The following is a 26193-nucleotide window of genomic DNA, read 5'->3' on the forward strand; positions in this document are numbered from 1 at the left end:
TGAGCAGTTGAGATGATGACTACACAACAGCACAAGCTGAAGCACAGCGAAAAGAAACATTAAAATTCAGGAAGATTCAAGAGTTTACTAATGATAATATTGTCTTTTCAAAGACATTGCCAGGCACTACTTATGCCAAAATCAAATGCAAACAACTTTTGTACAAACCACCATAATTCTGAAAACCCAAACAAGCAATGAAGAGAGGCTCCTGTAAGCACTTGTCAGTAGCCATCTTTGGCTACTGTTTTTAACTTGGACGTTTCTTTAATATGTGTGCACTTCTGCAAAAGCTGTCTACTTTGATGCTCATCATATTGCATAGAAACAATGGCTGAAGTGGACTGGCTCTCTGGCTTACCCCAGGCATATATTCCATGAATATAGAGAGTGTTCTTTCTGGTGGATCTCTCAAGAAGCCATAATACTGAACAATTCTTTCATGCAGCAGATTTTTCAGCAACTGAATCTCACATTCAAGTGCATTTACTTCCTAAAAGGAAAAACAGACAAGATTTACCATGCTTGATGTAGTAATAACAATGTTCTGGATTTGGATATTTTTAAAGCAGGAAAGTATGTACACATTGAAGGGTTATGCAAACTAAGTAACAAAATACTCTTGTAGCTTATGTAAATTTTATACATTTTACAACAAGAAAACATCACCATTAGATTGAGGGAAGTAAAACCTGTAGCTTTTCTACAAACTGACTTTGAGATGATTTTGCTGTTATTTCATTGTTTCTCTTATCTTGATGCTATGTTTGTTTCAGAGCAGAGCAGATATCAATATGTGTACGAAGTCAGTGATCATTATGCAATATGTCACAAGCCCCCAGTTGGGTAAAAAAAAAGTGAAAAAAGCTTTAAATCTTTGTAGTGGAATAATTAGCATAAATTCTTAACTTTTCCAGGATGACAGACTATACTTTAAAAATGCCTTTGAGGACCACTTAGTATTGTAATAATGAAATACAACAAAGCAAAACGTTAACACATTTGGTGCTTTCTCTAGAGCTATCTGAAATACTAAAAATTTTGCAAACAGGAAGTAGGATATTTTGAAACAGATGGTACAGTAGGATGCTGGAAAAATACTAACCCACGAATTCAAACTTCACTGGATTCAAAATTTCACGTAGAAGTCTTTCATCAAAACTTACTTTTTATCCGTCACAGACTATTACTTATACCCTCACACCTCTGAGGTTAGAAGGAAAACAGATTTTCTTGACACCAAGAGGAACACATTACAAAATGCTATGGCAAGTGAGGTCACAGAACCATTGCTACAGGAGAGGCTACAGTATTTTATATTTAACATTTCCAAAGCACAATCAGTTGTTTTGTTACATTTTAAAGTAGCAGCAACAACTACACTAGAAATCTACAGCACGAACAATTCTTGGCTTTTTTCCTTGACTCTACATCACTAGTAGCAGCAAGTACAACTGGTAGCCACTCAATTCTGCAATCATGTTTACACCCATTGTTTCCCCAGGCCTTGCTCCCTACAGTGCAGAATGCAGTCCTAACGCAGGAAAAGTAATAATTCTTTTTCCATCCTGTAAAAAGCAGCCAGTATGGTTTGGGAGAAAAGAAATAGAAGATCGGTGCTATTTTTAAATAGTTTCTCTCCTCAAGTGTCCAGTATTTAAAGAAGGACAAGTTCAATTTTAGAGAGAGAATAAATTGACAATGAAACTTTTGCTCTTCAGAGAGAAATACAGCAAATAACAGCAGCTAGCCGTGAAGCCTGAAGTTTAAAAAAAAAAAAAAAAAACCTCCCCCAAAAGATAAAAACAAGATCAGAATCTCAAACTGACTTCATAGCCAAACAAAATATCCTTGAGAATTTATTTTCAGGAACATTTAAATTAGTACAGATTTTTCTGTTTATAAATGGAACTTGTTCTAATTCCTATAAATATAAATAATTATCTATTTCAAAGCACACTTCATAACAGATTGTTTAATTTTAGAGACTGACACCGTACCAGATTGAGTTACGTGTGTTCACTGTAAGGTTATGTCTGAAAACTAAAAAATGAGATGTAACATTAAAACCAGGTAACCAAACTAATTCTCTGAGGTACTAACAAAACAGGATTCTTAACAAGGACATGAAAACACAACACGTTTTAAAACATCATCCTGTTTGAGGAAAGGAACATCAGTCTAGTCTAGAACACTACTTCAGCAAAAGCCCTTTACAAACTCTCTCTTCGGTATCACTTACCTTGCTGGTTTCTGGACTATCAGGATCAAACTGAACTTGTTTAACAGCCAGTTCTCTTCCGGTATCAGCATCATAACACAGATATACTCTGCCAAATGCACCTTGACCCAGCAGTTTACCAAGTCTCCAGTTAGTTGGAGCTCGTGGTGCTGAAAATATAAGTATGTTTTGGTTTTCAAATGAGCTTGTTACTCAGCTGATCGAGAAAAACTGGAATACACAGAAAATAATTTTTTAAAAGACTACGTTTTTCAGCAACAGAGACTGTGTATCCTAGACCTCCCCATATAAGTTACAAAGATCAGTAAAATTTCCTGTAAGATGGAAAACATGAGCTACTTAAACTTATTCACAAAATAATTTGTGGTAGAGATAGACAGACATACTGAAAACAACTAGCAACAGCTAATCTGAAAAACAGAAAAAGCATGTTAAACAAACTTAGTAACTTTTTTTAAAAAAAGATCAAGGCATGATTAAAATGTACCAGCTACTGACATCATCACAAAGTATATTTGCTCCTGAAACGCCACCACAGATACAAAACAATACCACTTGAGGTCTACAATTTATCAGAAAACTTGACCACCATCTGCAAGAATAAACAGTAACTGCAACCTACATAACCCTTCTTGGGTCCTCAAGAGTCTAACAAATCATAAAAAATATTTTTGCAGTGCTTTGTTATCACAGATGCAAATTGCATGGGAAAATCTACATAAAGGTTGGCACAGTAAGCAATGAAAAATCTGATGAGCATACAGTCTTGATGTTTTCCTATTAGAGAGATAAAAACATATTATTCAATTGCATGTATTTTGATGACACACTTAGTTTTGACACGATATACTTGAAAAGCAAGAGAGTTTTACAGTGGAGTTCAAAAAATGGCTTAACTTACAGCGACTGGGTGGGCTGATGTCCATGACTGACAAGGTAGGATTGTCTATGTCACTTCCCCTCCTCCTCATTCGGTTATCTTCATATTCCGGTGTAAAGACGCTGCTTCCGCTACTGGTGCTCAGTGAGTGATCAGTGGGACTGAAACTAACTGGTGATCGGAAGCTGTTCCCCTGAGTCCTTCTGGCTCTTGGAAAAGTTTTACGACCTTCAATGATATACAAAGAATACTAATGTTACACTACAAAAAATACTGCTGTGCAATGTGTGTATGCAAATACTTTATGAATTCCACATAATGTTGTTCAAATCTTCCACAGCATATGATATAATGTAGTGATCATGAAATTTACTGGTTTAACTTTCCACCTAGAAGAAAACAAATATTCGCCACATGTATGTAAGGATTAGACTGAATCAAAAACTGGTTTATGTTTAAGTGACTGAAATTGGGACCAAATTCTGGAACTGTTCTGAAATGGAATTGACATGCTTCAGAAGCCTGTAGGGCTGTGAGAGGAGAAAAGAAAATGCCATGCCTCTACTTTCATTGCTCTATTAAGGTGTAAATACCACATTTCTGATAAATAGGAGAGAGAGAGATATGTTTACATTCCAGTGGTGCCCAGGCTGGCATCTTCATCCTGTAAACTAAAAAGAATTGAATACAGAGAAAGACCTACATGTGGAATCAACAGGAAGATCACAAAAAAATAAATTAAAAAAATAAAATCACAATCATAATTCAGAGATGGCTACAGCATTAGAATAATAAAAAAGGGCATTGATCTCCAAAAAGGTTAATTACAACCAGATGACTAACACAATTCATGTTAATATATATAGATAACATGAACACTTTTAGGTCAGCATAGCTTGATGAAATTTCATCCTACAGAACTCATAGAAATAGCTGAAGGAGTCTCTGATGCATTAGGTATTACACCAGAGAAGCAGTTCCCAGGGGACTGAAGGAGGCAGATAACATATCTTTGAAAAAGCAGACTCAGATTTATATACTAGTCTGTCCAATTTAAATTCCAAGAAAGATATGCAAACAAATTATTAAGCAATTTTATAAACCACTGAGAAGACAATAAGGTGATAAACCAGCCGTAATTGGTTTGTCACATGTAGCTAATCCAATTTCCCCATTTCATCGAGACATTCTCATAAGCTAACTAGTGAAGTGTTGCACAGACCAACTTACTATGTAGAGTATGCCCCAGACAGATTCAGAGCAGTTATCAGTGATTTCTCAAAGGGGAAAATAATTTAAGTGGACACCCACAGCAGTTTACCTTCAGTCCACTTCCACACACTATTTTAACTCATGATATATATATGACGGAACATAATACCGTGGAATTTTACAGATGACATCAAGTTAAGTGTGGCTGGAAGTCCATTTAAAGATAAAAATCAAAATTCACAAAGATATTAGTAAGTTGGAGATGATTTGGAAATCAACAAGATGAAATTCAGTAAGGAAGTATGACATTCATACTTAAAGAGAAATCAAATGCATAAACCACCAAGTGTAGAGTAATTGGTTGGCTAAAAGTCACGCAGAAAAGGATATAGGAACTATTATAGACCACAGACTGAACAGCAGTCAGTATGGTGACTATGGAAAAAAAGTGTAATTCTGGAATATATTAACATGACTGTTACATACCGAGTTATGATTGTATCGTATGTTATACATAAAGTGGTGATGAGAAAAGCCTCAGCTAGAGTACTCTATTGAGTTTGGCCACTACAAGAACAGAGAAGAGACCAGGGAAAGGGGGGAAAAAAAAAGGGGGGGGGGGGGGGGGGGGAGAGGCTTGCAAAAATGTCTAAGGTAAGGCTTAAGGCCTGAAAGAAGAAAACTAAGGAGAGAAAACAGATGTGTGTGTGTGATGTAGTGTTACGTATGGACAGTGACCAAATTTTCACTGTGTTAAAATGGAGTAACTAGTTATTAGTATCATTTGCAGGAAAAAAGATTTAGAAGACAGAGAAAGGTAAGTTGTAAGATAAGCTATATTTGAAATTCGTTACGTAAAGAAAATGAGTGTCTCAAAGTCAGTTTAGAGTTTACTTAAAAGTCAGCGTGACAGATCTTTGCCTCTCTAATCTTGCCTTTGAGCAAGGGACTGGACTGAAACTGCTTTGCAGCCCTTCAATTTGGTATTTCTGTAACAGAATTCCATTTATTGATGTGTTCATTCCATACTGCAAATGAAACCATCTGGTCTTTGGAGAAGTTGCTTCTTAACTAGTGCTTGACACACCCTAAAGTCAGACAATCCTTCAGCTGCTCCTCTTCCCTTTGTTTGGAAATTTAACATGTTAAATTTACATCAATGTTATTACTGTCCAAATCAGTTTTGTGGCCACATCATCAGGTGTTCTCTTGCATTCCAACAATTGATTACACCAATCAATTGTTAATTCTTTGTTTAAATCACTGCTCTTCGATTTTATTTACTCTTTCAAGCTGAGAAACTGTTAATAGGAACTCCACTGTATTTGGGGCTTTTTTTTCCACCAAAACAAGAAATGACAAACTGACATGCCTACTTTAGATAGAAAAGGGTCACAAAGGTCAAAAGCTTACACTGGATGACTCATACATGGCCCAAGGTAGAGAACATTTTCATAGCTGTGCATATGAGTCATGAATTGTGTAATTTATAACTTTACCAGAGGTAAGACTGTTCAGAAGCTCTATCAATCATTAGAAGTTTAGCAAGTGAGTGTGGGGAAAGAAGTTAAGCTTTCCATGTCTTCAATATTTTAATTCATTAAGATTTTACAATCTAAATTTTCTTCTTCACTTTTTAAGAAGAGAAACAGATTAATAAAGTAGAACTCTTGCAGTATTCACACTTACCATCATTGTAGTCTTGCTGATGATATGAAATATGGTATCTTCGGGGATAAGTCCCCCCCTTTCCAAATTTCTCAAATATTGGGATATCATACTCTACTAGAAAATAAAAAGATACATTTCAAAATTTAAAATGTGGCAAAAGCACATTAAATTAATCAGTTTGTCATCATAAACTTAAACATGGGGGAAACATATCAGAGGATATACTTCAAGTTGAAGCATCAGAGCAAAAAAGATTATAGAACGAAAGCCACAAATCTAACAAATCACACAAACTAAAAGGACATTCGGCCAAAAGTCGCAAAGGATCAAAAATTCAATAGCTCAAGTGGTTTGTAACCTCTTGCTTAAAAGAATGTCAGAGAACTGCAGCATGCCTAATTACTCCAGTTTTGAAAATAGTTTCTAGAGGAATTCTGGGAAATTACAGTTGACCAGGAAGATTGGCAGAAACTATTACAAAGAATAAAATTTAAAGATACATAAATATGAAAGATTGGGAAATGAGTCAACACAGCTTGAATTACTAAAACACATTCAATAGGTCCTCTTTTAAAAATTAAAGGAGAAAAGTATTCAGAAGATAACAGGAAAAGTCCCTCATGCATAAATAAGTAGCTAGATGATAAGTACTTAAGATGGGAGTAAATGGTCAACAGTTCTGTAGGAATCTGGGCTACAACTCATGCAGTTTAATTATGCATGAATTCTCTGGAAAGAACAATGAATAGTGAGGTGACAAAATCATCTGGAGAAACAAAGCCAACAGAAGAATTACAGAAAGCCCTTAAGAGTCTACATGACTGGATGTTAAAATGGCAGATGAATTCCATGTAGGCTAGTGTAAAGGATTGTGATAGAGAGTTCCAATAAAGCAGCAGCTGAACTCTCTGTATTGACTAAGCAGCAAATTAAATGCTATAAATCATTACAATATACTGAACAAAGTTTTGGTCTACTCCATTTCAAAGGATTTAGTAAAAGTGGAAAAGATTTAGAAGTACAGAGACAACCAAAGATACAAAATTCCTTCTCCATAAAGAATGTAGGCCTCTATAACTAGAAAAGCAACAGCTCAAAGGGAGACAAAGAGGACTATTAAAAGAAAAAAAGAAAAAAAAAAAATCACAAAGGGCATACTTCTTCATAAAACAAAATTAAGTTGCACAACTTCTTGTCACAACACACTGTTGATACTGAAAAGTTTACACAAGTTGAAATAGGGACTGGAAAAGTTTGTGGAAGGAAAAAAAAATCCATTAAATCACAGAAAAGTATCTTGCATATGCAGAACCCTTAAGCCATGCATGACTAGGAATATATTCTGAAGAATGAATATTACACGCTCCTTTATAGAAGCCTGGTAGTGGTTGTGGCAGGAAAAAAAGACCAGGCCAGATGGACATTTTTTCTGACTCTATATACTACTCTGGTTTTGTTACACATCAAAATATGAGAATAAATATTCAATATGGAATTAATGATTGCTGTCTATCCCATTGGTAAAATACCAGACCATCCCCCAGGAAAAAAAAAGAAGAAAAATATCGCAAGATCTTCTTATTAGATAAGTAACCATAATAATCTAGTTTGCTTGTGTTTAAGATTACCAAAGGCAAACTAATTTCTGACATTTCCAACTTTTTTGGTATTTACCTCTGCCACCTAAATGCTTCTTATACAGTTTTATTTTCATTTAAAAAGTGGTGCAGTCTCTTAAGCACTCTAGAATCCTTAAAGGAAAAAAACCACAGTTATCTAGATAAAGCTTCATAAACAGAATAAAAAGAAGCTTTAAAGTAAATAGACCAAAAACCACAAAACACCCCAGGTTCACTGGAAGCTAATTATTGTTTAACAGCAAACTTCTGTAGCAAGGCATGTCCACTTCAAAGCACTTTCAAGGTTACCCATGGCACTTTGTATCCTGAACCATGCACAACAACTTGGATACAAGCCAGAGTACTGTATGAAAACAACGTTAGTAGTGCCGATTAATTTATAGGCACAGCACACGGTTCTCCTTCATCCTTTCACTTTGCAGTGCTTTTAATTACACAAGTCATGAGCGCTTCAAAGTGATCCTCATTTCACATAGGAGAAAATGAAGGCTCCATGTACTGGTTTTGGCTAGGATAGAGTTAATTTTCTTCATAGTAGCTCCTATGGTGCTATGTTTTGGATTTGTGACCAAAACAGTGTTGATAACATAGGGATGCTTTAGTTATTGCTAACCAGTGTTTACACAGCATCAAGGCTTTTTTTGTTTCTCTCACTACCCTGTCAGCTAGTAGGCTGGGGATGCACAAGAAGCTGGGAAGGGACGCAGCCAGAACAGCTGACCCCAAATGACCAAAGGGATATCCCATACCATATGAGGTTGTACTCAGCAATAAAAACTGGGGGAAAGAATGAGGAAGGGAAGATGTTCGAAGTTATGGTGTTTGTCTTCCCAGGTAACCGCTAGGTGTGATGAAGTCCTGTTTTCCTGGAGATGGCTAAACATCTGCCTGCTGACAGGAAGTAGTGAATGAATTCCTTGTTTTGCTTTGCTTGCATGTACAGCTTTTGCTTTACCTATTAAATTGTCTTTATCTCAACTCACAAGTTTTCTCACTTTTACCCTTCTGTTTCTCTCCCCCACTCCACTGCAGGGGACTGAACAAGCAGCTGTGTGGTGCTTAGCTGTCTACTGGGGTTAAACCACAACACTCCAACATTAAATAAATTAACCAAGGTTATGCACCAACTTAGAGATGGATATTACAGTGCAGTTTAACAAACTGTTGTGTGCCCCTATCCACTGCATCATTTGTTCTTTTCGGAGAAGCAGATAAGTTATACTATGTACACTAGCAGTGGTGTTACACAAGATAATCTAGAAGAAAACATTTGGAAGATCCTATATTTCATTGTATCTTTCACTGTGTCCATTTGGATTGAATTTTGTTGCTTTGTTTTCTCCTACCATATTAAGTTTCTGTAATATAATACCTGTCAGCATGAGCTTCCCTTCTAAGCCCTATTATTTGCAAGAAGAGTTCTGGAAAGCTAGTATGCCCAATGATTTTTGCCTACCTGAGAATTCCTGATGATTATCTGGATAGCTCTGTGCTCTTGGCATCCGAGATTTGGGATAGTTGTCTCTGGAAGTATAAAAACATACAGCATCTAAAAACTGCTGTTAACCTAGCATTTAAACATTTAATCTTACTGTCTCACAATTCTTTATGACTGATGAAGTTATTGCTATACAAGTTGCTGCACCAGTTTACAAATGTGGAATCCAATTTTGAAAACTGTATCTAATAGGTATCAATAACAATTAAAGATCAGTAACAATGGAAAAGCTTGCTTATTGAGCTTAATGTAGTAAGAAAGCAACAGACTCTGTTAATGAGCAACTATATTAGTAAAAACATGAATTATCACAAGTAAAGCCACAAAGGAGCACTGTTATGTTTAACACCTTTATAGCTAAACACAAAGGTTTATAGACCGGCAAAATCTCTTACACAGCCTACAAAAACTCTTGAGCAAATTTAACCAAAGAAATGCAGAACCTTTTAACGTCTCAAAATATTTCCTCTTCTCTCCATGAAAGTCATAGGATTAAGAGAGTAATTTTATTGAGTTACAGAATGATGAAGAATTTTTTGGTTCTTATATGATCACATTGTTTCTTACCTACAGTTGGTATGTAACTCCCAGCCACCAAAAGGAATGGATGGGATTGCCAGTCAGAGCAACCGATTACAGTATATTTCCATAAACATACCAAAACAATGTCCTCCTTTTTCTGGTAAGAATTTCTCTAATGGGTAACAGAAGCTAAATGGAGACACAAAACCTACATCTTTGTAGGAAATATTTGAATGAGAAAAAAAAAAAAAAAAAAAGGAAAACAAACTAAGTAGAGGTGACAAATAAAGTAAATAAAAAACAACCAAAAAGTTTTGAAGAAGAAACCTGAGATGAATTAAGATTGCTTTGTTTCCCCTTCTTCCACTCACCCCTACACCCCACAAAAAACTAAAAATGTTGCATTTAGTAGAATTTCTATCCTATGTAGCTACACTAAGCACTTTGTGTATAACCTATCACACTCCAACCACAAAATAGTTTTCATGTCTATTGTTTTCTTGCTTGTGAAATGGAGACTCACTGTTTAACTAAAAAATTTATTTGTTAGACCAAATGTATTTGTCTCCTCAAATCACATATTCTCAAATGAAATGGTACTATGGAATACTATAGCTCTGATTGCCACAGGCAATGATTTCCAACTTTTTACCTTTCTACCAATTACATAAAATATTTAATTAGCAGTATTATTTGTATAGCAGTTCCAAATAAACAAGTAGCCAATCTGAGCAACATAAGACCCGAGGTTATTTGCCTGACCAACAATAAGCCAAACGGAGTGTGTTCTGTTTGGCTTACCTGGTGGCTGCGAAACTGTCGACAGCGACCCTCTCAAAACACATAAATCTCCTAACAGATCAATCAAAATAGATCTCCAGACCCACCACAGTACATGCTGCCTCTTGCTAACTTGGAGGTTTAAACATGGAAAAATAAGTGGAAAGTCTGCAATGGGAACAAGGGGAGAGGAATGGACAGTAATTGCAAAGAAAAGAAGGGGACTGTCTGTTGATGTCTAAATGGTTCTACCCTCTTTCTTGGGTACCCTTAACCTTGGAAGAGGGAAGCTTACTTCATATTGCAGTGCCTAAGAAATGTAAATTTGATGGGGCTGCTCACTGGCAGGGAATATACTTCACATATAAGACTGGCAAAATTTAGTAACATTTTTGTAGGATCTGAAGTCTAAATTATTGTGTTTCAAATGCAAATTGTAAAGTAAAAAAGCTACTTCTATTTTCTGTGCATTAGTAAGCAATTAAGTTTCAATAAGCTTTTATAAATGTTCTGTAACTTACATAGGAATTTCTGGAAGAAGTCCAGTAATAGCTGTTGCTGGAAAGCTATATGTTACAATTGATACATTATGCAATCTAATAAAGATAGGTAATGAATGTAAGGAATTCTTACCCATCTAAAGGGCTGTCAAGTGAGGGACAGCTTCCTGAGCCAGAGTTGTCAGGACTGCTCAAAGACAATGGATCCAGCATCTAATAAATAACAAGCAGAGGAAGACCAACAAGTTCAATTTTTTTTTTGTTTTTGAAACGCTTGAAGGTTTCTGCTTTGAAATGCTTAATAAAAACCAAAACCAAACCAGAAAGATTAATTACTAGAGAAAAAGTTAACTGTCATAGTTGAACCTGCATTACGTTCTTTTTCCTGAAATGGTTCTGTCATTTTTCTCACATCTAACTAGGATATAGTTAAGGTATTTAATCCTGTATCATGCTTTGTACCTAACAAGTTGTACTGCTACATTCTTCCTGTACGTCATTGTCTCTTAACATTGTATCAGTATCTGCATGAGCAGCTTAACAGAAAAACAAAAATAAGGCCTCTAAAAGATAAAAAGCTGAGACAGTTTAAAAAAATGTGGGGTTTGCTGTCATCTAAGAAAAAATATCAAATATGACACAGATTGTGATGAACGCAATTTACATAATCTCTGTAGTGGTTTAAGTTTGGCCAACTAGAAGTTACAGAAAACCGCTAAAACTAAATACTGTAAAAAGCTTTTAAACATTTATCTCTAGTTCAGACTCCAAGTTACACAGAATTTTAAATAGAACTGAAGAGAAAATGGAAGGAGAAAGAGGGAGAACACATAAAATTTATGAACACTCTCCCTTTTCCCCCAACCCAAAATCCTGTTTCAAATAAGATAAACTTTCATCTGAAACTGGAGTTTACAACAACACTAAAGACAGATTTTTTTTTTTTTTCCTAAACACTTCTGACAACCTACCTAGTAATCAACACTCATGAGTTGTGTGAAATCTACCATGTATTAGTCTGAAGAAGTCATAAAACTGACTATCTCGGCCACATCTGTTACATAATGAAAATAACCACCAACACTTTCTCTGTTGCTCGAATTCTAATCCAGAGAAAAAGAAACGGATTGACAGTAAAGAGCACCCTCCTGACTACCATATATTTCTGTTGGCTGACATTCGTTTCATTTATTCCACACCACGACCTGTAAAGTACTAAGTATGATGACAGGCAAACATCACTCCCTTCGCTTTTGCAGTAAAGCGATCTGAAATGTTTTACAGATATATTTTTCAAAAGAGATCGAAACAGAGTCTAAATTTTGAATTATTGAATGTGACAATTTTACCAGCCTGCCTCTCAAAAACAGAGTGAAAAGCTCATCTGTTGTCTTAAAATGAGCTCCTTCCTAAAATAAAGTTTGGTTTGGTATATTATATAACATCTATTATTTCCTAAAAACTGGACACCAGTCTGTAAATTAAGCAGTTGCCCCTCCAATTTTTATGGTCTGTGCTGCATCTTAAAGGTCCTGGGCACATACTTTGCCAAGCACCGATCAAGGACTTATTAAAGAATTAGTGTCCAGAAAGTGAGTTTGCACTCTGCAAACTCAAGACACTTAAATGAACTCTGTATCTGGGAGGACAACATTTACCATAAGTTCAGCAATTTTATTCCTCTTTTACTCCTGCTGAGCAGTGGGTCCTGAAAGGGAAAAAAGCCCATCTGCTGCCAGATAAATTACCTCTTTAACTTAAGGCAGCATGGTACAACTGGCAGACCATGGCCTGCTGCTATCCAACCCATCATCTCCTCTTAAAAGTGTGGGGTCTAGTGTCAGAGTGTGACTAGCTGGCTCAAGCAGATCAGCAGGAGAGCAGATCCTAGCCAAACCCTCCACTCCCAAATTCCCATCTTGTCTTTGTGGAGCCGGCTGTGACAGATGTAGGCATCATGGTCAACACTTGCCAAGGTGATGTGGCAACTTAGGGGTTAGGAAGCAAACAGAGGTTGTGAGTTCCCAACACCCCAACCTGGCCCTTGAGGCTGCTTAGTTTGAACTAACCTGGCTTCTTATGAAAGTAAAATTCCTGTATTTAAACCCTGCTGACAGCTTACACAGAAATGCGTACATGACAGGTTCCCTGAATATGCTGGAGTGAAAGGACATCCTGGGCCTCAGAGATCATCTGTCTGTTTGACCAGTTAGTGACCAAAAATGAGTTTGCCCAGGCCAAAAGTAATCATTTCACTGAATGAATCCAGGCCTGGGCTGGATCTGACCACATGGCTATGATAATGAATAGCACCCTGGTCTGGAAATTAGGAGATACAGTCTCTATTCCCAGCTCAGTCATTAAAATTGTGCAACAAATTGCACAATCTCTTTGCCTCTATTTTTATTCTATCATCTGTCTCTCATTTAGTCAGCTCATAAAAACCATTGCCTCTTGCCATTTGTGAATACAGTGCCAATGTCAACAAGAACTTGAAGTGATTTGGGTACGCAGCATTACTTTTTTTTCCTCCTTAAAATATCTCCTTCTCCATTGCCAATTCTGTGAGCCATTACATTCCTCCATCTTTTCCTGCTGTTTTTAAGGGCAGTTTTGATATTCAGAGAGCAGCATTTTTACTCATGCTAAGTGTGCTGATATCCCACACCAATAAGGCAGGTGAATAAGGAGAACAAAATAACATACATTTGTGACCACCGCCTCTCCCCCAACGTGACTGTGGAAAGTATTTCAGAGCTTATTTATACCAGGCCCATTGCCATCCCCTTGCCTCTACCCCAACACAGTATCAACTGAGTTCAAATAATTCCAACAGATCCAAACTTTTCTTTAAAACCTCCTTTGATTACCTGGGAAAGTTGTAAAACTGGTCTTGCTTACATATTCTTCTCATTAAAACGGAGGGTTTTGTGCTTTCTAATGTAGACATCTCTTGCTGTAATTTGTATCTATCACTACCTTGCTCAACTATCACGGAAATTAAGAATATTATCCTCCTCCTTGTAGCAACATATTTAAATAATTGACAACATATTTAAATAATTGATGAGACTTACAGAGAAAAAACAGGTTCTACAAGACTAAACAACCACTATTTTAACCTTCTCTCACAGATCATGTTTTCTAGGTCATAATTTTTTTAGCTGTTTTTTCTAACAATTCCATATCCTTCTTGAACAGCAGTATTTCATAAATCAATCTAACAATAACTTTAATAAAACACACACATACCTGATCCATACTTTCTGGAATGAATTCACCCTCACTGTTGATACTGGTGAATGACCCATTTCGGGCCACCTGATGCAGCTCATCTGGAATGTATCCTGGGGGAGGTGAACTCCTGTCACGAGTATTAGAACCTTTTGAAAGAAAAGAGCTAGTCAGAGTCTCTTCACTAACGCAGAATCTTTATTCAAAAGCTTCATAGGCACTGAGCCTGCCTGGATTATGTCTTGCTTTAGAAATTTCCCAAATGCCTATGCAATACAAAACTTACATATAGCATTTAAAATCCGTAATCCAGGAATTATGCAAAATCTGGGGCAGGGCTGCCTCAATAGCATTAAAAAGAATTTTTAAATTTCTGTTTATAATATTTTTATATTAATTATTAATTAAAAAAATTCCCCATATGGGAACAGAAATATAGCTTGCCCACACATCTAGCTGGGTAGATTTCTTCTTTTGAAACAAAACAAAAATCCAAACACTTCCACCCATGTCAACTAATCCTTTCTAACTCTTGAGAATTTCCAGTTTTTCTTTGTAGAATATTATGTCTCCAAGAACATGAATACCTTTATTCATAATAAATGCATAATGAATTAATTAGTTTGAAAAATTATTCATTAAACTCTCTAGTTTCATAATTAAATTTGGAAGTTAACATCACATCAACTTTAAAACATGAATAGGCAAAAAGGTTATATCAAAACCAAAAGAAGTATCTTAAACAAATATTCATACATTGAGATTAAAAAATATGGGAGTCCTAAACTGAGCAAGGAAATTCATTGCCATATAAACAAACAGAATTTTCAGTAACTCATTCCTGTATCTGAAAATAAAGGGGAGTACTGACATCAACTTTTCAGGATACCCATCAGCTACCTCAAATAATTCTACATAGATCTATGTGCTTGTGATTTTTTTGGTTAATTTTCTGCACTAAATATATTTAAACCACCTTTGACTTAAAATTCAAAATTCACTCCCCCGAGTGCAAACTCTATAGTATGACAAGTCATTGATGAGCAAGAGAAATTCAAACAGTCTGTGTTGAGAACAAGATCTTCATGAAGAGAATATTACAAAAGAGAAGTTTTTACAATTAAAGCTATTGAAATATGTAGCTTACCTATTACAGACAGCCGCCTTTTTCTGTCTGTCACACCAAACACTGTATTATCTAAATCTTCCAGTGAGGGCAAGGGTTCCACGTTATTTACACTGGGTGACTGAAAATGCATGCATATATTAAAAACTGCAATTATTACTTTATACTCCTGACGATAAAATACTTTGCAAACTTTTAAAGGCTTTGGGCAACATGTTCCTTTTTTCAAGCAATCGAAAAGAAGCTTGTCAATTTATATCAAAATTCATCTATTTTAGTAGGTCATTCTTAATATTTAAGAATAATTTTCATATGTACTAGTATACAAACCCTATCAATATCATGGCTGTGGTGTGATAGACAATACCAAAATAACTCAGTAGTTAGCCTATAGTCCACTGCTACTGTTTGCTACAACAAACATTTAACGTGCAACAAAGGAGTGTCACCAGCATATGACAAAGAACAGTTTCAAATGCTACTTAGAAGTCTATGTGCTTCTCAAATTTGTATCACATCACCACCCTATTAAGGAACACTTTCCTAGCACTGTAGGGAAGGCATACAAAGAGAGAGGAACAGTATCTAGGAAAAAGTTAAAACTGAGTCAATACAAAATGCTAATACATGCTCAAAGTGAACTGAAGAAGCAATCAGTAGTATTTCCAATTGGAAAAATGTAATCTCTAACAAAGCATACAAGTTATACTTCAGTATAAAAACTGAGGAGAAAGACATTCAGTATGTCAACTCATACCTGTGTATTTCCATGTATTACAAGTAATATCTTGAGACTCTTCATATGAACACTACGGTCAAGCAGTTCAACAGCTTTGTCCAGGTCATCCTGTGTGGTTAATGGAATTACAAGCTACAAAAAGGAGGAAGAAAAAAAAAAAGTCTTAAACAGGACACAAGAAAGTAATGAGGAAGTCAAGTGCAGAGAAACAAAGAAACCGATGCTATCTTTCCTTTTATTCCAAACAACTTGAAAAATAAAATCTATTAAATGATGCCTCAAGTTAGCACCAAAATGTCTGAAGTTCAACCTTAAGTCTTCCTTCAGATGCCTTCCATAGGTACAGCATGGTGGAACAAGTCTTCACAATGAAGGAGCAACCATTTTACACATGTACAACTTAACATCCTACAAGTTTCAGAGAAACTTGTGCAACAGTGTCAATGTATTTGCCATCGCCTAAATTAATGAAAGTCTTTAAGATAAATAAGTCTTATTTAATAGAGCATAAAGCACATTTTTCTATCTCACAATATTACAACTATATTTATTTCAAGTTGTATCACTAAGAATTTCTCCACTGAATAACAGAATTTGTTAAGGAAATTATCAGGCATGATGTGATCCACATAGAACAACTGCAGTCCTCACTAGAATCTCCTTGGATCTAATTAATTAGAATTAACTTGGCATACATATATGTTTAGAACAGAAAATGATATGCCGTTGAAGTACACTTGAGATCTGAGTTCTATAACGATTAAAATTGGGCTTATGTTTCAGGAGTGTAAATTACAGCTTCTGCTTGTAACAAAGGAACAGTGCAATATAGATTTTTTTAAAAATCTATTCTACTTGAAAACAGTCTCAGTCAGTGATGCTCAAATAAAACATCAGTTGAAATACAGTATTTTTATACAAAAAAGAAATGAGAATGAGGGATGAAGGTCTTGATAACAAATGAGCATACTCTTCATTTTAAGTTGCAGTTTTAATGTTAATGACAGGTTATTACCATCACATTTCTGAAAGGTGATGGGATGATTTGCCAGCTAGTGCAGAAGATGACAAGCAGAAAACCTGCTCAAATGCCTACAAATCTATCAGAGAAAGGAGCTGAGGCTAAAGCATCGTGAATGGCCATTTCTTCTGACCTTCCAAAAGCCTTCTGTAGGAAATCCTCATTTTGAGGATGAGTTTCACAGAAGTGCCTGCTAAGGTAGCAAGTAACCAACAAACAGCAATAACAGGCATTTTCTTCTGCAAAGATGCAGATTTGATACAGCAATTACGTTGTGCATAACCAAGCACACAAATAATCCTCTATGCACTTTGCTGATTCAAGGCAAAAACCAGAAGTAACTCCTAAGAATGGATCCTGCTTCTGTAAGTGTATTTCCTATTAATAATTCCAACTCTACTTCTAAAGGAAAGCTGAAACTAATCTTGATTAGGCATAAGTGTCTTGACAGCGCTAGCACTGTTCCCAACAAATCTTTGTGAACCAGCCACTTTAAGAGGAGCACCAGTTAAGCCTAGTTCTCCAATCCAAACATTACTAAATGCAACATTCTAGCAATTACATAACAAGATTAATCCTTAAAGGAAAAAAGTGTACAAGAAAGTATAAATGTTATTTCAAATTTACAAACAAGACAAAGCTCAAAGAGGTAAAGACTCTCCCAAAGTCATGCAACAGGACTGTGGCAGGGCAGGAAAACAATTTACACATTCCCAATCAAGTCTGAGACATGATTTGTTAAGATATGATTCTCCTCATAAAACATTCCATGCATCTCCTGCCTATCCTAATTTAGACAAGCCTTACATATTTGAGAACACACACATTAGAAATCTCGGGTTTTGTCATGGGAGCAAGGTTTGTCATAGGAGTGGTTCTCACTGCTTATGACAGCAAATTTCAGCCATAAAATAATCAATGTACAAGGCACTGAGAATTTAGAAGACAAAGAATATTACCTCATTATTGCTGTAATGTAAATCCATAGTCTGTCCGAAAGCAACTTTAGCTTTAGCTGCAAGATCTTCAAGTTTAACAGGCCTTGGTAATTGCAGGATCCTGAAACACAATTTAAGTTATAAAGAATTTTTGTCCATTACTTATGAAAATCTGACAACTCATTACTTAAGAGCAATCTTAGAATTAAATTTATTACTAAAAGACCATAAGAGACTATGCTTTATTCGCTGTCCTCCACATTTTGAGTCATTAAAAGAGAGAGAAGCAGTGAAGAAGTTATAAGGGATAATCACACATAAAATTAGATCTCATTATGAGTATTTCACTTGCTTTCATATGGCTTCTTTCTTAACTTAATGCTTTGCATGCCTCCATTCCAGAGGCAAATTCTTAGAAAGTTCTAAAATTTTCTACTTCAGAAAACTAAGATAATGGAGTACCATAGGCTGACAAGCTTAAGCATCAGAAAGGAATTACTCCTACAGTCCCCATTTTTTGGAAATCCAGAAGACTATCTCATGTGAGGAATGTAACTACATGTCACCATCTTTACCATAATGAATTACATGCTCAAACTGCTGAGTCCATCACTAACTGTGCTTCAAGTGTGCTCCTGTAAGAATGGTGCAGTTGTAAGTCAACAACTCAGATTTTGCTTTTACTGAATGTCTCGTCAAACCAAATAGCCCAAAATGCCTGTAACTGACCTTTTACTATGGAAAATGCATTATTTGAGGCACAACAGCATTTAACAAAAAAGTCTTTAGAAGTGACTAAGCTAGTGAGGCACACTCAATTCACATCCAAAAAAGAAACAGCACTCAAATTTTGTGAATCAGAAAAATTAGCAAAGGATAACTGTCTCTTTTATCAGTGTTTCAATTGGTACAGTGGTTACAGAACAACATTTCTTACCAAAATGAGGCTAGAAGGCAGGCTGCTTCCAATTAAAAACCATTTTGAAAAAATCTCAAATCTTAAAAAAAAAGAAAAAAAAAAAAGAAAAAAAAAAGAACCTCACCAACACCAATTCTCACTGTAGTTAACAATTTGTTTAGCAAGCCTGGAACTCTGCCCACCACAGTGCACGCTCCTTGGTACAGAGTGTCACATTCACTACTGAAAGAAACTCTGGAATCACTTCTCTTTTCCACTTCCCTTTTTAAAAACTAGTGAGAAGGTCATTGCATAACTTACCTTTCTTGCATCATTTCATTAATTTATCTTTAGAGCTACATGCTCAGACAACAAAAGTATTATAACTCATGCTGAGCAATGAGCCTGGGCTGCCCAGTACCCCTGGGCAAGGCAGGCTGAAGTTACTTGGGACAGCCCAAAACACAGCTAGGCCCATCAGCATAAAAGCTTGGGAAAGGTATCTTTCCACACACTTACTTTATGCTTGTAATCATATTGAATTGATTAACTTAGTCCACTGTGAAAGTGAATTAAGATAAACTGCAAGAATGCAGTGCCCGTGCAGACTGGCAGTGAGTAAACAGTTCTCTGTTTTGAATTCATGCTTCCACTTATTTCACAAGAAATTGCTAGGCAGAAGAGTCCTCAATTTTCAAAGCTTTTGAAAAGACTTATTTCCTCCAAATTACTTATAGCACTCAACCATTACCGATGCACTGTTACATGTGATGTTCAGAAAAGTGACAGAAAGAAGGTGAGGAACGTTAATACCTAGGGAACTTACTGCTATTTTACTAACCCAGGTAAAGAGAGGGCGCATACTGTAATCAGCATGGATACACACCGATCTATTACACATCACACTAAGGACTGCCTAGAAGTAGCATACGTTTTGTTCTGAAGCAATCGTTACTTAAGGAATCTACCATTTCTACTGACAAATAGTACGGCCAGGATATTACTTCCTTTTTCATTAGGTATTTTCAAAGATCTTATTCTATAACCATTTCTCTGTAGGTACAATGAAGGTTTATGTTTTCAGAAAGAGACAGACAAAATGAGTTGTCCAGAAACCAGTTCTGCACAGAACTGTAGATCGACTTCTGTGAAAGCTTTTAAGCAGCCGTCAGAGCATAGAGATAGATGTTTGTATACTTTAAGCATGTACATCATTCACCTCTCATACAAAAAATGAAAATAAATTTTAGCATTATTCAAAATTATCAATGAAAACAATCTAATTATAAAGTCTAGCACATTTTCCTGTTACAGTTCTCAGATTGGTTCCTCCAAAGTACAATCCAATACAGAGCTTTAAGATCTAGGCTTCTTCCTCTGGGTGCTACGGTAACAATATATTACCATATCATGCATTTATTACACACATGATGCAGCAAAAAAATACTTATTGGTCTACTCATATTTGAGATCTATGCTAATGATCTAAGTAATTGTTCTAGGCTACAAACATCTATCTGAACGGTAAACAAATGAAGGACATTACATGGGACATAGCTATAGTAAGATAATTCTGCATTTATGTATACTTAAGAGCCCACATTTTAAATGGATTAATTCTCCTTAAATTGCGTTCATATGAAAATTACTAATTACACTCAAAACAAATACACTCAGATATCTGAAACACTTTGAACAGTTTATTTGAAACTTTATGATAGAAGCCCAACAAGATTCTATAAATAATTAAAAGAAAAGACTGTTTCCTGTGTTCCCACCTTACCTTTTTTCACCCCGATGTTCAAATTTGACTCTAACATCGTTCTGTAAGAAGAGATGAAGGAACCACTATTAGTTTGTTACTACCTCCTTTAACGAAGGCCATGAAATCCCATTCAATAATCCTACACCAGAAGTACAATCCTTAAGCAGTCCATATTAATTTTCTGTCCTTTCTGATACACCAAGCATTTTAACAACTTCAGCCGAGGTATCTGATAGAGCCTTAAAGTGTGTAAAAAATACAAAAAATTATTCTGAAGTATGACGAATGCTTCTGTAAGTAAACACATTATTTTCTATCAATGTATTTTAATATTATAACAGATTAATGATTTCAAATTCAGCGTGGAAGTGATTACCAAAAAATTCTCCATCATGAACAGGCAGGTGGACTTAGCTACCATAACAAGTTTTTATGTACACTCCAGAGCTGAGCATTCCAGGCTTAATAAACACATCTTGTTTCACAAGCATTACCATAGAAACCCACACATGTAATTAAGCCAGCATTCACGCAATCAATTTCCCAATAACAAAGATACCTGTAAATATCTGAAGTTACATGGAAATAAAATTGCTTTGCAAAATAATAATTTTAAGAATCAAATTGTATTAGTAACTATTGCAGGGGAAAAAAAAAATGCATTCAACCACAGAGATTATATCCGAATAACAATGTTGTATCTTCCAAAAGAATTACTTGATTCACAAGTGATTAGTTTCAAAATTCACAAATTTAAACAGAATTGCAAACATGTATTTCCCCCTCACCACTACCACATTTAAACTCAGAAATGGCTCAACTATTCTAACTTTCTAAACGTATTATATTCAAATAATTTTGGATTATATATGCACATTACTTCAATGCCTAAAGTCACAGCTCAGAAGTTAGTTATATGACATTAGCAAAGCACCATCGTTATATACGGAAATCTCACAGCTTTTAAAGCACAGGATGAAAAAGATGCAGCTGTCAGTTTTTGACAGTTTAAGAGGCAAATATATTCAAATACTTCGACATTTAACAGGTTAAAACAAGACTGCACAAAATGAAGTTTCATGAAATATTGGACTGTCAATTAAGGATCAAATCGAATAAACATGAGCTAATTCAATAGGGCTGCTACAACATCTTGGGTAAAAATCCACATCCTCTCCTCTCCTCTCCATATAGTAGTTCAAACCTGTCAACTAAGTATTTACTACTTTTCTGTCTGTGTTCGGTATCTGCAGAAAAGAAACAGAGCTGAAAAGAACTCACTTTTCCAGCATATGAACAAGCAAAAAATTGAGGCCAAAGATGCAGTAAAGGAGCTTTCTGCTGCTGTACTGACATTCTTTAGTATGACATGGCTGACAACTGGGCAATGCAGTATACCTATAAAATTAATTCTAAAGAAGCATTCAAAATAAGAGATGCTAGCACACTTTGGTATTTTAAAATAGTCTAGTACCAACTGAATAATAATAATAATTCTACATACAGTGTCCAAACACCCCTATGATCTTCAATTTATCAGGACTGGAGTAATGTAAGTATAGACTATGATCTGGTTTGAAATGCTACCATTTCATTTTGCTGCTAACTTCAGAACACGAGCAAAGAAAATTGCAGCACATGTGGGAGACTAACAGCTCATTCTGCGATGCTCACCAGTCTGGCAAGAAAAATAATTATAGAAGTCACAGCAGGACATTCAGTGTTCAATAGGTTAGTAAGGATATTAAAGATTACCTGTTTTTTAGGTGAAGATGACTTTGGTTTTCCTGTTTCTTGCTGGGGCAATACAGGACGACTGGCCTTATGAAGCACAGCCAAATCCTGCATGATTGAATTCAAAGCTTGCTGCTCGTCTGCTCAGAGAAAGAGACCAGATAAGAGAAGTATAAATGACTGTTATGTGGGAAGTGCATTACTATCTCATTTCACAATTGAGCCGACATTATTCTAAAATCTGAAAGTCCATATTACATTTCAATACACAATTGGCAAATTAAAAAAAAATTACTGCCATGTTGCAAACATTTTTATTTTATTATTAACAGTGCTTATGAAAATAAACAGCTTAATCAACAAACACACTTAAATGGCAGGTTTAAAAAACTGAAGTTATAACAGAGACTGACAACTCTACAGAACTGCAGTCTATAGTAATAAGAGAAGGGCGGGGAAAAAAAAAAAAAACATTTCTCTACTTTGTTTCAATTAATGTCCATAGATGAGACATTAGCGAGAAATAACACTTTGCTCCCCACCCTCCCCTACTTGTAAAATAAAGAAAAAGAAAAGCACTTTCGAATCATTTTTCCTCTCCTGAACAGGTACGGTCATACACATAGGAAGCATACACAACTCCTAGAGGAACATCTCCACTGTTTGAGCATCTGCTGATGGCCCACAGGGTAATTTAAAAACAAACAAACCAACCAACCCCACAACAAAACCAAAACACCAGAGAACTTTTCCAGGACTGCAAGTGTAGGGTTTTTTAGGGCTTACAGGAGTAAGTCACAAGGATAAACAGAAGCGCTAAACCCAGGGGACAATTTAGGGGCAGGAGTGCTAATGCAGCTTAGATTTCAAGTTCACACAAAATCCTCAATCCTGATGCAGCTGTGATGGCCTGGGGCCATGCTAGACAAGGTTTGCCCTGGAACTGGAATGCTCCTTGAGACAGGAAAGCACTCAGGAGCTCAAAAGCCTGTACATCCATCAGTAAGGGAAATTTATTTATCACTAATATTTTGTATTAATTCCTGGCCACAGCAATAGTACTATACTCAACATGCATCTAGAACACCGGATAACAAAATTTATCTGCAAAGGTGTTGATTGTATGCCTTCACACTACTTCACAATGGATGTGTTTGTTGAAGAATTCATTGCTAAGTGCCGTGATTTACAAAGAACAGTATTTCTCAAACATGGACCTCAGAAAAACTCAGCATTAAAATCAGCAAGCAAGCATTCCAGGTATTCAGCAATTATGAGAATTCCTTCACACACTATTCAAATATAACCAAATATATTTGTCATATCAAGAAATTGTGGGATTTCAGTATTCTAATTTAATAGATTCCTAACAAATCAGAAAGCTGGTCTGAAAATTAGTAACTTTGATCATCACTCATGCTATCATTATTCAAAACTCTACTAATAATGCAAATCTATAAAAGCAAGTTTTACTAGCAATGTTCAATGGCAGAACTGAAGGCATTCTTGCAGCTCACAGTTATTCCTTTCTCACACTAAAACACACTTCAAAACTTGCCACAATTAAAAAAGTTAAACTATATTATTGTGTTATAGCCTATCCTAGTGCTCAGTGATAAAAAAAATTTTTTTCTTTTAGCAGCTGGTTGGAAGAAGTTTAATTCCCAGTCACTAGGTAGCATATTTCAAAGGAAACCAAAGCATTGTGGCAAAGCATCTGAAGTTTACTGAATATCCAATATGACTCAATAGTCATTTCTCTCACACAAAATGTTGAGAATATCAGAAATCTAAAGAGTGCTGTATTCCTAGATTCAGCCACTGTATTATTAAGCATGAGGTTAGGAAAAGATTAGCATAACAATAAAAGATGAACAAAAGCAGTACAAAAACTTGTGTGTTTTGGTTGGTTTGTTGGGATTTTTTTTGAGAGTAAGCACTGGTAAGTGCTTACAATAACAACATGGTTAGCTCATTAAAAAGCATGTACAACTTGAAAAATGTACATAAAATTTAAAGTAATACAAATGTGCTACATATTTAGAAAAACACAGTTAAACCATCTATACAGTCCTGGTTTTGCACTGCAATGACACAAGACAATACAATAAAATTCTTTAATATAGACTTTGTGGGGTTTTTTTTCCCCAATAGCCATTACCATTTAGAGCACAGTAAATATTGCTCAGTACCCTAATACCATGAATCTCAATTTCCTATACTTGGATTTTTAAGTTACCACATAGTGAGGGAAAAGTGCTATATTCCAATGGGAAAAAAAAACAGAAGTATTTTGAATACTAGCAAAGCAGCTGAACACTGCCTTTCATGTAAACATTACATTGAGTTACACAGCCAAAGCACACATTTCCTAGGAATGGTATTACATTAATGTTTTTGGTCTTCAACAGAAATGAAAAGTATCCAAATTAAATTTTTATATACATTACACACAACACTTACCCATAATGGCAGTGAGCCTGAAAACCTGCACTTCAGGGAAATGGTTGCTTCATTAGCATTATTTTATCTCCTAAAATGCAAACCCAAAAATACACAATTACTGAAGTTGTCAAAGCCACATAAAACAGTCAATTCTTCACTGCTTAAGGGCAGTTTTTCTAATATTCTACATATCAAATATGCATATAAACTACAAGTGAGATTGCATATGTAGATATGACATATGGAGAAAAGAGATATTGTCCCCAAAGCCTCACTGGGCTCTGAGCAACATGTATAGACTTTCAGAAGACACAAAGCCCGAACTAAATATTCTTCTAGACTTAGGCTGATTTTAGTCTCTATCTACACCCCCAAATGATGATTAGTAGCTTAATTAGCCATAACACTCTGCTACATGGGATACCCACCACTCCAGATTATTAAGAACCTGTTCTTTTTCTGTATCTGGTGTTCAAAGTTCTGTGTTCAGAACTACATATATATAGTTCATATATAGAAATATATATGAAACTCATGGCACAAATAAAGAGGCATCAATGCCTACTGATTATATAAACTAGAAAACTTCAATTAGTAAGTTTTTTTCATCATAATTCAAGAGCATTACATAGGTATCCAACACCCCTGAAAGCAAATGCCTCTGGAAGACAGAAGGTATTAACTTTTAATATACAAGTTATCCAGAAAAGCAGAAACATAGGGGGCACATTTATAAACAAACTCTGTCTATCACAATATCTTGAACATTGACCAATTTTAAAAAAACCCAATAACTAAAGACCAATTAACATAATCTTTCTATGACATGCTATTATGGAGCTTAACAGCAAAAAAGTAAAGATATATCCCGAAACAGACAATGAGATTTGCTGTAATACAGGCTACCACATGAAGAATTCAGAATTTTTAAAGCAAGATCATAGAAGAAAAGTCTCTAATTTCTTAAGCAGTCACTGCAACCAAGCAGGGAGAGCCTATTCCCTCCTCCCCTTTCCTGGCTGCAGTGGACCATCCATCCTTCTGACTGAGAGCTGAAAGATCTACCCTACTCTGATAAAACAGACCATTTCCCTGCAAATTCATTCGAGGACCTACACCAACAGAATATGACTCTTTTTAAATTTTTTTTAAACAGAATTTGTTTTCTCATGGTTTAGTTCCTTACCAGTGTCAAATGACCCCCGATGCCAGCACAGGGCCACCTGTGGGAGCACATGGCTGAGAACAGAGGGGAGGCGGGCCAGCTCTTTCAGCACCAGCCAGCCAGCCTTCCTTGCTTGAATATTCTGCCAGTTTTCTAGCTAACAACAAATTAATTACAATTTTC

At 35.7% G+C, this 26193-nt stretch overlaps 1 protein-coding gene across 2 annotated transcripts in view; it reads right to left on the bottom strand.

Moving 5' to 3' along the window:
* The window catches only part of MAP3K2 (mitogen-activated protein kinase kinase kinase 2), a 32781-nt gene extending 7866 nt beyond the window's left edge, over positions 1 to 24915 (bottom strand). Inside the window, exons 1-13 of one of the 2 annotated variants that reach the window (XM_075710309.1) lie at positions 24864 to 24915; positions 22422 to 22540; positions 20685 to 20725; positions 18025 to 18124; positions 16063 to 16176; positions 15327 to 15426; positions 14198 to 14328; positions 11079 to 11158; positions 9102 to 9169; positions 6024 to 6116; positions 3144 to 3350; positions 2243 to 2391; positions 362 to 493 (exon numbers count right to left, since the gene is read on the bottom strand). In XM_075710309.1, coding sequence (XP_075566424.1) covers positions 362 to 493; positions 2243 to 2391; positions 3144 to 3350; positions 6024 to 6116; positions 9102 to 9169; positions 11079 to 11158; positions 14198 to 14328; positions 15327 to 15426; positions 16063 to 16176; positions 18025 to 18124; positions 20685 to 20725; positions 22422 to 22540; positions 24864 to 24867 — 1338 coding nt within the window. In that variant the 5' untranslated portion in view covers positions 24868 to 24915. Of the gene's footprint in view, positions 1 to 361; positions 494 to 2242; positions 2392 to 3143; positions 3351 to 6023; positions 6120 to 9101; positions 9170 to 11078; positions 11159 to 14197; positions 14329 to 15326; positions 15427 to 16062; positions 16177 to 18024; positions 18125 to 20684; positions 20726 to 22421; positions 22541 to 24863 lie in introns of both variants that reach the window. The other variant, XM_009483221.2, reaches the window with a different exon arrangement.
* Positions 24916 to 26193: the final 1278 nt, after the last annotated feature.

Source organism: Pelecanus crispus, chromosome 5, assembly GCF_030463565.1.
Source record: "Pelecanus crispus isolate bPelCri1 chromosome 5, bPelCri1.pri, whole genome shotgun sequence".
NCBI classification, from domain to species: domain Eukaryota; kingdom Metazoa; phylum Chordata; class Aves; order Pelecaniformes; family Pelecanidae; genus Pelecanus; species Pelecanus crispus.